This window comes from Pezoporus flaviventris, unplaced genomic scaffold, assembly GCF_033815535.1.
Source record: "Pezoporus flaviventris isolate CSIRO_AGI_PZ_B2104156 unplaced genomic scaffold, CSIRO_AGI_Pfla_v1 ptg000037l, whole genome shotgun sequence".
Classification (NCBI taxonomy): domain Eukaryota; kingdom Metazoa; phylum Chordata; class Aves; order Psittaciformes; family Psittacidae; genus Pezoporus; species Pezoporus flaviventris.
Window position 1 is genome coordinate 10,858,119 of NW_026892585.1, and position 13,950 is coordinate 10,872,068.

Here is a 13,950-nt window from a genome sequence, read left to right on the forward strand (position 1 = left end):
AACTGTTTTTGTGAATTTATTTTTTAAAGCATATTTCAGTTGGCTGTTCAAAATTTCAGTTTGTCTCTGTCTAGACTTGCTTTGTCTCAGACATGAAGGAAAGTCAAGCAACTTAAAACAAGTAAGCTCCTTACTGTAAATCATTTTAACTAGTGTAAAACAGAGACAGGAATTCATCAAGAAGAGACTTCCAGACCAGAGCTATTTGCAACTACAGTTAAGGGAAGCAACAGGAAAAGGTGTCAAATATAGAATGCTGGCACAGAAACACAGCACTATCAGAACTATATGTGTGTGGCTGACAACGTGGTTCAAAAAGGAAGGTGAATATGGCTGGCTTCCTTGAAGAGCTTGAGAAAAATACTCTGGGAATGAGGGAAAGAGAGTTCAGGCTAGAGGGACTGGCAAAAAAAACACAAGGAGTTCACTAGACTGGAAACATGTTCAGTGTGGTCTAAGAGGGTGAGAGGAGATGGTCTAACAGCAAAACAACAGTAATTCTGCATTCAAAGAGAATGGTGTATTTTCAGCACAAGTGAAATAACTAGAACTGTATGAGGAGGAAAAAATAGTTCTTAAATGTGAAAGTGCATTGCACAGTGGTTACAAGAGGAAGAATATGATGGTCAAAAAATTCCTATATTTTATACAGTGACTAGAGAGAGTCACAACACTCACATCAGCAGCAAATCTTCCTCTGTTTTACAGAGTTAGCACATCATCAACAGCAGCTTATTCTGCAAGAACAGCTGTCCATAGCACAGGGCATTTATTTTTTAGATATTAGAGAGGACTGATTTAGAGGGGCTATTTAAGGGATTTGCTCCATTTCCAAATGAGAAAGTAGGGGTGAGATGATAGCTTCTGACACAGAACAGAAACGTGTTTACCAAATCTCTGTAAAGCTCTACAAGTCCTTTCCCCTTTCTGTAAAAATTTAAGGTTAAAAGCAAGGTGTTTTTTTTCTTTTTTTGCCAGAAGCCAAAATGTGAAGTTTTGCAGAATTATCTCTAATGGAAAGTACCAAAATCAGACTTCCCTAAAATGAAGTGATGCATCAGCCATGGTCCACAAACTGAGAATCAAATACAGCTGAGATAATTTTAAATACCATGAAACAGAAAACCTAATGTTCCAGATGCTGGACATGATGGAGTATATCCACTGATAAGCCCAGTTGCTCTATTAGCCAAATAGTCTGCTTTTTAACCCAAGCAAGGGTTGACTTTTCAGGATCTGTGCAGAGTTTTGCCTTGCTGCATTCAGACTGCAAGTAACCAACGTCACCATTACTTCTGCAAGTGTTTTCACCAGAGCTGCCACCGTCTGCATGTTTTCCAGCTTGAACTTCATTGTATTCTGTCCCACCTGGAGCTGTGTGATTAAGGTCCATGTCCTGAACAGAATCTAAAATGTGTCCAAGATGTGGCTGTTGTTCAGTAGAGCTCAGGTACTTCAGCACATCTTCTTCGTGCTTTCCAACTGCATCAAGAAGATTATTTATCTCACTTAAAGCAGAATCATGTCCATTAAAATGACACCAGGATAAGAGAGCACTGAAAAGTTAAAAAAAAACAACAAAAAAGTGATTACATGTACTCACACAGACCTCCAGTTGTTGAAAGTTGATACCAATGTGACAAGATACTTATACTATATAAATGCATATATTTCATTCACATTTTCTGGGAAATTCAAGCAGTAGAACCGAGTATTAAGCTTAAAGATGTAGATTTAGATAATTTTGGCAGAGCAACTGAGAGAGGAATTTTAACAATGAGAACTCTACAACCTGTATTCAAGACCTAGATGATTCTCAGGCTGCTCACTCTGGACAGATTTACAATGCATGCTCCCTTCACACACACCCTCCACATGCATATGACCTTAAGAAGTTCGTAACTTACTTCAGGGTTCCTCTGAACTGGCCACATGTAACCATCAGCTCAGCACCGTGTCTGTAACCTTGATTAAAGCCTTCCTGGAGTGCAAGTTCTTTCCCAGCCTCAATTCCATCCCTATAGCCTTCCTGTAATAAGAGCAGTGAAACAGGTTGTTCACAAGATGAAAAACTAGACCTGTGACAATTCTGTAACAATAAAAAAAGCTTAAACGAGTGTTCAGCCTCTTAAATTACAGCTTCTAGATTTTAACATCTGTCCCAGCTAAACCCCCACTTCCAAAAGACCCAGAAGGTCTGAAAATAAGGAGAGTATTTTTAGAAACATCAGAAAATAAGAGAAATCTGGAAGAAAGTGCTTGCTTTTACGATAACCACCTCCTTTATAAAAAATTCATTAAGGAATACCACAGACAGATTTCTAGCCATCTAAAACTACACAAACTGCAAAACCTCCCTTTAGCAGAGGTACTCTTCAGTCTGTAATCCATCTACCTGTTTCCACAAAAACAATTACTGAGCCTTGCTTCTCTGCTGGATCTCATTTAATTCAAGAGTTATACCAGAAAAAATATGGTGATGGAGAAAATCACATGTAAATATACAAAACAATGTGATGGTTTTCTGTGAGAAACCATTAATGACTGTAATGCAAATTAATTTCTTCATATTCTGATCATATTACCATGTAACATAGAGTAATTCTTAACTTCTTTCACACCAAAATTCCAAGTTGTAAGAGTGAAAGCATCACTCATGAGTGAAGAAATAGCCAGGAACAAGAATGTTTATTTTGCACAACATACAGCTCTAACATCAATAACATTCTGTGATTTTGCAGTATCTACTTATAAAATATCAGAGGGTTTTGTATAAGAACACTGAACCGCCCCTTAAAAGAACCAGGCTTTTCAAGGGACTCACATGCAGGAGACTTTTCCTTGGAGAATACAACAGCTCTGTTGTAATACCCTTCCTCATCAACAGCCTACACAAGAGCTTCCATTCATGTTCTTCAGCCAAATGCTGTTCACCCTTGAGCAGACAAGCCCTACTGGTCCCATGTTGAATGGTAATGTATCTGTTGAAGTAACCCGGGTTTATGTACTTGTTTTGCTCCCTGTAGAATACCAGGGAGGCAAAGCCTGTGGAAAAAAGCTTTCATAAAATACTCTTTTCACTAGGAGAGTAAATAAGCCAAAGAACTACCCAGACCACAATATCCAATTGTGGTTTCACGTGGAGTCACAAATCTTACATCTGACTGATTAAGAACTCTACTTAAAAGCCCAAACATCTCCGACTTCTCTATTAGCACTGTTTAGCTGTGTTGCCCTACATTTACTAGTGGTATACTGCAATACAGTGGCATACCTACAAGTATGAAGCATACAGCTCACATCAGAATTGAGCACTGTCTTTTACAAATGCACATGACTGTACAGAGGGAGCTGATGTCTTTTAGTAAAACAGTACTTTGCTTGGATGACTACTAGGATAGTGTTCCTGTAAATCCCTGCTACATTTTCCTGGCATTCAGAAGAAACTAAGCCACAATAACTTTTTAAGCAGCCACTCTTAGTTTAAACCACAACACCCTCTTTAAATAAGCCACATGTATACCGAGGTATGTATCGAAATAGCTGAAATGGTTAAAGAGACTCTTAAACCACTGCTGTAATATTACCTTCAATCTTTTTTTCATGGTGCTATTCCATTCTTTCTGTAGTAGACACATCTCATCTGCATCTTCATCAAATATATCCTCACTGGATTGGCTGACTGCAGCTTGTACCCAGGCCATAACAGCAGTGATGGCTATGACCTCTGTTTATGTGGTTAAGAAAATACTCTCAAAAGTCCCCCTGGCTAAGTGTCCGAGTAGAATACAGGCACAAAATGCGAGTTCTGAAGAGGTCACGAAGGGAGCTGGTGGTTCAACCTGCACATTGGTTTCCACATGGAAACTCGACGCTGTTCACCATCGGGGTGCATCTGTTGAGACAAGCCAGGCAGATCATCACTCACAAAGCAACTTTTGAGGCTTACAGGGACAGCTCAAGGCAGCAGTTTCTGCCCTTACTACGGCAATAAAAAACAAGCGCCTTTCCTTGCAGCGGCACCAATGGCTCTCAGGGATCCCGGGGCCAGCAGAGCCGTACCGTGCCCGGCCACGCCGCTTCCCCCGGGACACCACCGGCTGGATTCTCGCAGCCTGCAGGCCCCTTCCCCGCGGCCCAAGAGGCGCACCCCAACCGGCCCCGCTCCCTGACAAACCATGGCCGAGTCCACAGGACACCACCGCGGTCCCCGCCAGGCCCCGCCAGTCCATTTCACGGCCGGCGCTCAGCTCCACACAAGCGGCTGCGCTGCGGGAGCCTTCTTTCCCCCTCCCCTCGCCTCGTTTCTCCCGGCTGCTAGCTCGGGCCCCGCCGCCAGCACAGCCCCACGCCCCGTACCCTCACCACAGCCGCCGCGGCACGGAGCTCCGCCACTGGCTGGGGGCCGCCATCTTGACTGATGGCAAACTGGCTTCACTGACGTCAGAAGCAATAGCTGAGCGACAGCCATGTTGACCGAGGGCAAGGTGCTCAGGTAAATGGCCGCCATCTTACCCGGCAGTGCTATGGCTTCAAAGCCCATCCAAGACACCGGAGGCTGGCGGCCATATTGAGTAAGGGCGCGGCCTCGCATCCTCGTGAAGAAGGCGGGACGCGGTGGCTGGGTCGTCGAGATGTGCTGTCCGCTGAGGAGGCCGGGAGTCGGTGCCGGAAGGAGCCATTACTGTGAACGCCTCTTCCGGCTGCCCGGGCTGAGGGTCGTGTGGGTGGCCCTGGCCCTCCGGGGCACCTTCAGGCCAGCCTCGAGGCAGGGAGGTGTAATCGTTTCTTCAGTCGTAAATTGTGGAATGTAAAAACAAAAGTCTGCCTTCTTGGCTTCTGAGTCCTCGGGGTCCTCAGGTGTGTCCTTAAACTATCCTCTACAAGATTGAGGCATTACGGTAATAAATCCTTTCCAGTATGAAGGGTGCCAGGAGGAGTAACGTGTTACAGTGTTTGCTTCTGTTAGAGAAAACATTAATACCTTTTTGACATACAACAGAATAACGTTTTTTCTCGGTGCATACTGCATTTGGCTTATGAGCGTAAGTTTGAAGTTAGTTAATCTTCATAAACATACTATACACCAACCTTGAATTTCAAGTTTTATGTTTCTCCAAACGGCCAACTCCTGCTAGAGTAAATGCCCCCATGTACTGAGTGCTTCTGTGTGTCCCTCATCTGCAGAGGCTGATGCGCTGTTTACCACGCAGCATAGTAGGGCTAGGGACACTGAAGTTGGGGATGGCAAAGCCTGTCCTCACACTGAAGGTACTGAGCAGTGAACACAGCCACAGGACTTTCACTTGCCTCGTCCCTTTAGTTTTGCAAAGAAAACCTGTCCTTCTGCTCATGGCCCTTCTCGAATGCTTTCTGCTGGTTACATGCTGAGGTGTGAGCAGCCAAGTAACCCAAATCTGTCTAGAAAACTGGTGTGCCTGGGGTGAAATGAAACTGGTGCCCAGGATGGCCAGAACTGTGCATATCTGTTCCTCAGCTGTTACTGTGTATGTACATGACTGCTGATTTCCAAGCCTAGGGCTATCAATCACTTCCACCTCCTGTCTGGTAGAGGCTTGTTTAGCTAGCTCTGGCATTCAGGTAACAATGCTGAATACAGCCCACATGCACAAATGCAGAATCACAGAAAAACCACCTAGCAACAGCAACTCATGACCCCTCATGACAGGTAGTAATGGCACTGCTAAACCTGGATTAACCCTTTGAGTATCATTCTGCACTCTGTCCCCTCAGCCTCTTGCTCTTCTGGAAAAGATACAGAGGTCATGGCTCAGGGCCCCTGTGAGTTTCCCAAGTTCACAGCATCTCGGTTTAAATGTCTTATATTTACCACAATTGATTGTTCCACACATATGTTTATTTAACATAAGTCCTTACAACCATGAGAAACAATGAAGAATGCTCATATTCCTACCCCTTTCTCTTAGCAGTTGTGTGTGGGTAATTTTGTGAATCATATTGTCTACACAGAGCAGCATTGTTGGGTTATGAAGAGCAGTTGCAACTTGAAGACAAGTTGATTGTATGCTGGTGGCCTTGACAGGACCACTGGCAGGGCTTGAGGGTGAGGTGCGGTGCCACAGGGTGTGGAGGTTTTCCACACCTAAGTGTGTTCCAAATAAAGCAGTGTGACACTTTGTAATTACACATGCCTAAGAATCAAAACACAACAACATTTCACAGGCTACAAAGCAGTTCCCACATTTTTGCAGAATAAAGAAATCTGAAAATGTGAAAAGCAAAGTAGATGATTTGTGACCAATTGCAAAGTTTGTCACCGCCATATCTAAGATTAAAAACTATCTAATTTTAGGCTTATAGGATGTGTAATACCAAAGCTGCCTCTTATCCATGAACATGCTTGGCTCAGCTTGTACTCCCTGCACACTTGGAGTACTAGGGAGAGCTTCCAAAGGGCCCCATACAGAGTCATGCAGAGTTTAAGATTACTAAGGAGTTGGGGGACATCATTACAAAGGATTACTGTCAGCTTCATCTTAATAGCAAGGCTTGCCATTAAGCAATCAGCCATGAGTGATTGCCAAAAGCAAGATACATGAACACAGTGGCATGGGCTGCTCCTTTACACCTTTATTACTGTGTATAATAATGGTCCATTCAGATCATTACACACTCTTGTCTTTCAGTCATCGGTGCCTCAAACCCAGACTGACATGAGCAGCCAATGGATTTTGTCCTAATGTACAAAGACACCTCAAGGTTTAAAGCTTTTTTGAAGGGTGGTTGATTACCATAGCCAGGACTTGTGCTGTGTATGAGCTACTCCATGGGCCAGGATGATCACATTCTCATCTCTACTGCTGTGTACTATCTTGTCTCTAGCAGAGTTGAGTTAAGGCTTGAGAAGAGCTCAGGGCAGAGGAGTATTTACACCGTAAATTATTCTCCAATTATACAATGCCTATTGTCATGGACCTCCAGAAGCATGTTTCATTGACTCTAATTTAGGGAGTAATGCAATCGTTTTAAGAAATAACATCACTTAAATGGCATTTGGATGAATTTCAAGAACACTTAAATCACTGTTTACTTGTTCTCTGCGGTAAACAAGACTAAAACATAATGGGAAAGAGTAAGCTATTGGGATGTGAGGAGAATGAAAACCATCAATATTTAATAAAGATGGTATATGCATTGTCAGCAAACATTGTACAAAGTTTCTGAAGAGCCTTAGACCATCAGTCCCTCACAAAATACATATTCTACCTATGGTGAGGGCTGTAGTCTTTTCCAGATACTGCCTGGCTGATTCTAGTCTGTTTCCCTTGAATACAGTGGTAACAGGTATTGGGAGAACTGCCTACAACAGCAACAAGACAGACATACTCATGTGCAGCCTGTATCTCTGTCCTCATCTTGGCACTCTGTATTTTTCCTTTATGTAACGGGTGGTGGGGTTGTGTACTGCTGGCTGATGGTTGCAATAATAATACGGTGACCTCCACTGCTTAAATCCTTTGCTTCCAGAGCTACCACAGAGAAGGAAGCAGTGAGTTAACAGGTTAACTGCAAGGTCATAGGCTTAATGAGGTTTTAAATATTGCAGCTCACAGCACAGGAGACTATACTAACACTAAATTAAACAAGAGGGTTAAAAACCACCTCTAAGATCAATGATTATTACCAGAGCATGGTAATAAATGTACATTTCTGTGTTTTCCAATAACATCTCTCATTCAGAATATTAAGGCAATTTACTAGTAAATCCCTATCACCCTCTTGTGATGAAGGTAAGTAATACATAGGAATCACTTGCCTGTGTTTGTGTAATCACTTCTCTTCAATAATATAATATTACAGAACACTTTGGGTCGACATGTCTCATTTAATGTCAGAAGAAAATACTATAATATGGGAAAGTGCTTGAAATTTATGATTATATCCAGGGTAAATGTCTTAACATTCACTTCAAAGCGCCACAGAAATATTAATAACCTTTTTGCCATTGCTTCTCACACGAACGTTTTCAAGGGGGAAGATAGTTTTCTGCCTCTTCCTTCCACCATATTACCAAAACACAGACCTTTGGTAGTTAAATGTCACAACAGGGCAGTTTTCCTACTTGCAGAATCATTACCAATGCAAATCCTAGCCAAAAAAGAAACCTTTCCTGACTATCCCATGGACTGCCAGCAGTTTGGCTTGTACTCAATTATATGTGTAAGTGGTTAACTGAAGGGATACTTTTTGCCTTCCCTGCTTTCCCCAGGCTTGTTTTATTCATTACCAGGGAAGCCAGATTTGCAGTCTGAAAACTGTTCTCCTAACTGTTACATACTAAACAGAGCAATGGATATAGTTTATCAACACCAAAGCAGTTCCCCTTTATCTGACATTCTCCTTGGCTTGCTCCTCAAACGAGTGAAATTTGTTGTCCCCAGATGTTCATATTTTCATACTGGAACTTCAGTAACTACTCTAACATTGCAAAGAAGGTGCTATGACTGAGATCAGAATGAGCTATATACACATTTCAGATCAAGATTAATGTTAGCAGCATCCATTTTAGAACATACAACAGAGAAGCAAGGAAGGAATATTCCTAATTGTCTTCAGTCTATTGACAGCTTTTTACAGGGTGAAATTCCACAGGAAAAGGTTATGTCAGTAAGGACAAGAAAATGTAAGAAATTCTACATTTTAGTTCTGTAGCTGAATCATGTGTCTTTTGGAATTGTGATATCAGTGATGAGTCTGACTGGTTTCGTATCAATAAATCAGGACCTTGTAGCTCTCTGACTCAGATACCCTTCAGGAAGGTTTTTCTACCTTATTGGTTATGTTTTTTGATGTAGAGCTTCCATTTTATTTAAATAATAATTGATCGTATCAAAATGATTACTGTAAATGTAACTGGTCCAAGGAAAATACTGTATTCTGCAAAGTTAGGAATTTACCCAGTGAATTGCATCTCTATTCAGATCCCACAGACTTTTTATCAAACTCATGCTCTGAGAGAGAAATGCCAGCTCTTTTCCTTTGGCTAAGAGACGAATTGCCCTCTGTTTTATCCCTTATATAAACTTGGACAAATGATGAAAAACTGCAGGAATAGCAGCTGTACAGTGCTGATCCAATTGTCTGAAGTCAATAGAACTGCTGGGAGGCATAGAACTTGTGGAGTGCACTGATTCCTTTGGCACCTGAAACCGTAAGAAAACAATTGTTTCAGTGACAATGCACAGTTTCTGAAAGGTTGAGGTTATGACAAGGGTGGTTAAATGGTGGCTTTTGAATTGCATGTGGATTGTGAACAATTCGAGTACAGCATGTATGCCATATCTGCAGCGTATAATTGGTTGTTTGGCTGTGCTAGCACAGACACTGCTGGGCAGTTCACATCCTCAGCTGTGGAGGAAAGCGAGCTGGCACCACTGGGCCTCTTGGGACCCAGCTGTACACTGGGGCTGGCTCCCTCCCACAGTAAGCTACAGCCTCCTGCAGAGCCCTTGTCACCCAGGAGCTACTCCTGGAGCTCTCCAAGGAGGGTCCTGTGAGGTGAGACAAAGCAAATGCCCGGGACAGCATATTGCTGGGAACAGCACATTGTTTTCTGCCTCTTTTCCCCATATTTCCCTTATGACTGCTGCTACAGGCAGGTGGGGTGGTAGACCTTACTGCGCCGCCCCTGGCAGTGCAGTTGGGCAGTTACTTTCTCTTCTCCTACCTCCTGTCTCCCATTCTTGGTCCTTTCCTCTTAACCAGTGCTGAAAGAACATGTACCGCTTTGCTTATGGCTCTAGCTCAGAGTTACGCTCAGCCACCTGGAGGTGATGGCATGTAGCTAACTGCTCATGAATTGATTCTCCTGCCTTGCCTTGAACTTGATCTTACCACTTTCCTGAGCTACTTTCTCAGAGTTGCAAGTACAGATGTGCTCATCTTGCACAATTAGCATCAGTGGAAGGTACTGTCATCAATAGCTGGTGCCACGCAGCTCAACAGAACAGGGAACTGACATTTAAACAAGATGAACTGGTGCATGTGGCCTATCCTAAATATTACTCACTAGTCTGGAAAAGACTGAGCATTGTTACTCATAGTTACTCCATATTATTTCACAGGATTTAACTATGTACATTTACGTGTAGTTACCTGCCTATACTTGTCCATTGTATTTTTCTCAGTTCACCTCATCCGACAATAAACCACCACCTAAGCAAGTAACATTCGGTACCTTATTTTGTTTTCATTGAATTACTGGGGTCAGTACCTGTCACCCTGGCTTCCGATGAGAAGCACATTGCTATTCAAGTACTTACTGGTTTCTGTGGGTTTGCTCAGAGGGTGACGCAGTTCTCACATGCAGGATCACACTGAAGGTGAGCTTTCCCATCGAATTCTTGGCAGCAGCAAACTTGCTAACTCTTTAAGAAAACTGAAACAGCAGTGATCATATTGCAGGCTCAGGCCCTGAGGAGCCATATGAGACCTTCAAAGTCTGAAGCTGCCTTTCTTTGCTCATCCAAAAGCTGCAATGAATGGCTCAGTGGGATTCGTCAGGCAGGCTTGGCTCATATTTTAAATAGCAATAAGGAGCTTCAAAGTTCTTCAGAGAGCTAGGGAAGAAAAACCCAAACTACAAGCTATCCTGTTTGTCAAATAAATGAGGCCACACCTGCAGCAAAACGATATATTGTGTTTTGCCATTGAGTCAGTGTGTCAGCTAATTGTGACTAAACGATTTTACAAGTCATGCAGCAATTACATAGCAAAATCAGAATTAATCAGAATTCATTCAGCACCACCTGAAGGCTGTGACTCCAAATCCATGGCAATGTGTCAGTTACAGGAGAGGAAGTGTAAGGGAAGCTGATTTGAGGCAATTTGTGCACAGAGACTGCAAAAAGCTCTCGATAGAAATGGGCTACATCATTTTATTTCTACCTAAACGCAGTAGTTTCTCTTTGTAACTCCCATCCAGATTCCCCCAAGAAACCTATCTCACTGCAATAGCTTTGTTTGGATAGTTCAACTGGGGTGAAAAATACATCTCAGGATGGGAACTGTTTTGTCATTTTAATCAGGTAGCAATTGCAAATTGATCACATTACAAGGTTTCAGAGTTTCACCTGTGTGGAATATTAGTATCAAGGTCTATTGCTGTTATTATAAACATGGTATAGCCTGTTCTGTTCAGTTCTGTTCCCAGAACTCTATAAAAAATGGACATTTTAGAGTCTTTTCCTGAATAATGTAACTAATTTTTTTTTCTTTTTGTGAACTATCATATTCTGTTGAGGATCACCCTTTATACAAGACTTGGCAAAGGAATTTCCAGTTTATTAAAGAGACTGTGATCTAATTATTTGGCCAAGGAAAATCTGCAGGTCCTCTGAGAATCATCTTAGCACATGTGGTCCTTTTTTCTCTAGTGTATAGTTGTTCTACTAACGTGCTGAAGGCTACATTTTATCCTCATGCAATATTAGCTTCTCAAGAAAATTTTCAGACTATATTAAGGCCTGAGACGGTGTAGCCTGTGATTATTTGAAGATGTAAACCCTTGTTCTGTCTGTTGCTCCTGCCCTCATATTCCTGTGCAATGGCTGTTTTCTCTTTTCAGAAGCTAAACCAACACAGACAAACCTTGTTTCCTGAATGATTGATGGGGTAATGAAAATTAATAGTAGCCCCTACAAACACCATTGATTTTTTTAAAATCTCAAAGATTGACACCTTATCTTTGTATTTGAAACAAGCATCTATCTGTTTGTTGTAATAAATGTAGGTATGCGTGTATACCCTGCTACCTGTGAGCATTGTCTGCAGACTTGGAGGAGCTCAGGGGCATATTTCAAATTCACTTCAACAAGGGCACCAGGCTGTGTTATAAGGATTTCGTAAAAAATCCATCCCTTAGAATCTTGTAAGTAATCTCTTGGATATCCTACAGGCTTTCTTTCATAAAGCTTTCAACACAGAGTTGAGTGGGCTGCGCACTTGTGTGTGAAGCTGCCCTGATTGAAATGCCAATATTCTCTCTTTCTCTGTGCTCTGAAATTTACTATTGCAATAAACTGGAAGCATTCCCTTGCATACCAAACTGGAGTGGCTGTGAAGAACAACCACTGAAACCCCTCATTTATTTCATGGTTTCTCTTTAATTGACAACAGCCTTCAATCCTTCCTACTGGCCTATTCATTGTCTCCCTCTCCTGGAGATTCAGTCTGTATTCAGTGTACAGTAAATTCATTACTGAGCTGCAGCACATTCCCTCTCTGAAAGGAAGGGGAAAGAAAGAAGTCCCACTCTAGTGAGAATCTTAAGCATCTAATATTAGTATTTTTCTTTTATGAAATTATTTCTTTTTAAACTTTTAGGTCTTTTCCACAACACCCACAGCAAACAGCCCCCACCACCTCCCCCATCTTCCCATCCAAGTCTCTGTTAAGGGAGAATATGTTAAGAGGATATTTATCTTTCTCCCTGACTCCAAATAACCAGTGCCAGAGACAGTGTAATACAAATATTTCTGAATAATTTATGAAATGATTGATGGGCAAAAAGTATTGCAAACAAGGTATTTTAGGCATATTGTTTAATCAGCAGCAGTAAAACTGCTCATTTCGTAAAGAATATGAATAATTAATTTTAATGCTAAAGGATGAGAATTCCTGTAATGCATCATTTTTAAGAATGACTTAACCATCTCTAATCAGAGACTGGGGAGCATGTGTATGAGTAGCATGCAGTGTGAAAGGGACACCTTCCACTCGAGCAGGTTGCTCCAAACCCATCCAACCTGGCCTTAAACGTTGCCAGGGATGAGGCAGCTTCTCTGGGCACTCTGTGTCAGTGCCTCAGCACCCTCACAGGAAGAACTTCTGCTTAATATCTAATCTCAGTCTCCTGTCTGTCAGTTTGAAGCCATTCCCCTTTGTCCTGTCCCTACAGGCCCTTGTAAAAAAACCCTCTCCAGTTTCTTATTTGCTCCTTTAGCCACTGGGAGCTGCTCTAAGGTCACCCTGGAGCCTTCTCTTCTCCAGGCTGAACAAGCCTAGCTCTCTCAGCCTGTCTTCATAGCAGAGGTTCTTCAACACAGTAACTAAAACCAATGAGAAAAGTGAGCTAGATGGTAGATGTTTTGTTTCTGCTCCAGTCAGTGAACATTTGCAAAGTATTTAGTCCGTTAAAAAAAAATAAAAATAAAAGAAAAATAGAGCTACAGCGTAAAAATATCTACAGAAACTAAAGCCATTCAAAAGAGCTCTCTGCTGCTGAATAAAGTAACAGTGAGTATCATTCATTAAATATCAATAAATAATTAAAAATTATCTGTAATTTGAAATGCTTGAACTTGTATTGATTCCAGTGTTGGTTCTGTGTATACTTGCAAAGTTTAAACTCTTCATTTTGTAATTTTTCTATGCAGTCATTAGCATTAAGAGAAAATGGAAGGATAGTGGATAAATCATTATGAGTATCAGGAATGGAAAAAAGATAGATTCCCTGAAGTGAGACTAACCCTCCGCTTTGGCAGATTAGGTGCTGGCTTCTAAATCTTCCTCCTGAGAGTTCATAGGATGTAACAGGATATTATGTCTTTTCTTCAGCTACCTGTTAGGAGACTTGCAAGAAGCCCAAGTCATGCTGCCCTGGTTTTGGGCAGCAGGGTATGATAGCCAGGCATGGGCCTTGAGTGAACTGTTGGCTTGTTGACATTGATTCCACAATTCCCTGACTGAGGAGGCAGGATTTGAACCATGTGCCCCAGCCAAGTGCAGGGCACACGCTTCCCTTCCGTGTCTGCAACAGAAAGAACCTTCTGTCAAATCTTTGTGGGTAATTGATGTGTTATTCTTTCTTTGCTGGGTCAGAAGTAGTGGCCTGGCCTCAAGTATGTCAGTGTCTTCCTGCTGTGGACATTCTTCCCCTCTGTAAGAGAAGGCAAGGAACTTTTCAGA

The 13,950-nt window shown here is 42.1% G+C and overlaps 1 protein-coding gene across 2 annotated transcripts; it reads right to left on the reverse strand.

Moving 5' to 3' along the window:
- Positions 1-954: 954 nt before the first annotated feature.
- On the reverse strand, positions 955-4,605 carry YAE1 (YAE1 maturation factor of ABCE1). 2 transcript variants are annotated; one of them, XM_061464681.1, is made up of 4 exons: positions 4,366-4,605; positions 3,588-3,895; positions 1,908-2,029; positions 955-1,556 (listed from the first exon to the last, which is right to left on the reverse strand). In XM_061464681.1, exons 2-4 carry the CDS (start codon positions 3,702-3,704, stop codon positions 1,127-1,129), a joined length of 669 nt encoding a protein of 222 aa, XP_061320665.1. In that variant the 5' UTR covers positions 3,705-3,895; positions 4,366-4,605; the 3' UTR covers positions 955-1,126. The 2 variants fall into 2 exon arrangements, with proteins under 2 accessions (XP_061320665.1, XP_061320664.1); XM_061464680.1 differs by having other exon boundaries at positions 4,360-4,605.
- Positions 4,606-13,950: the final 9,345 nt, after the last annotated feature.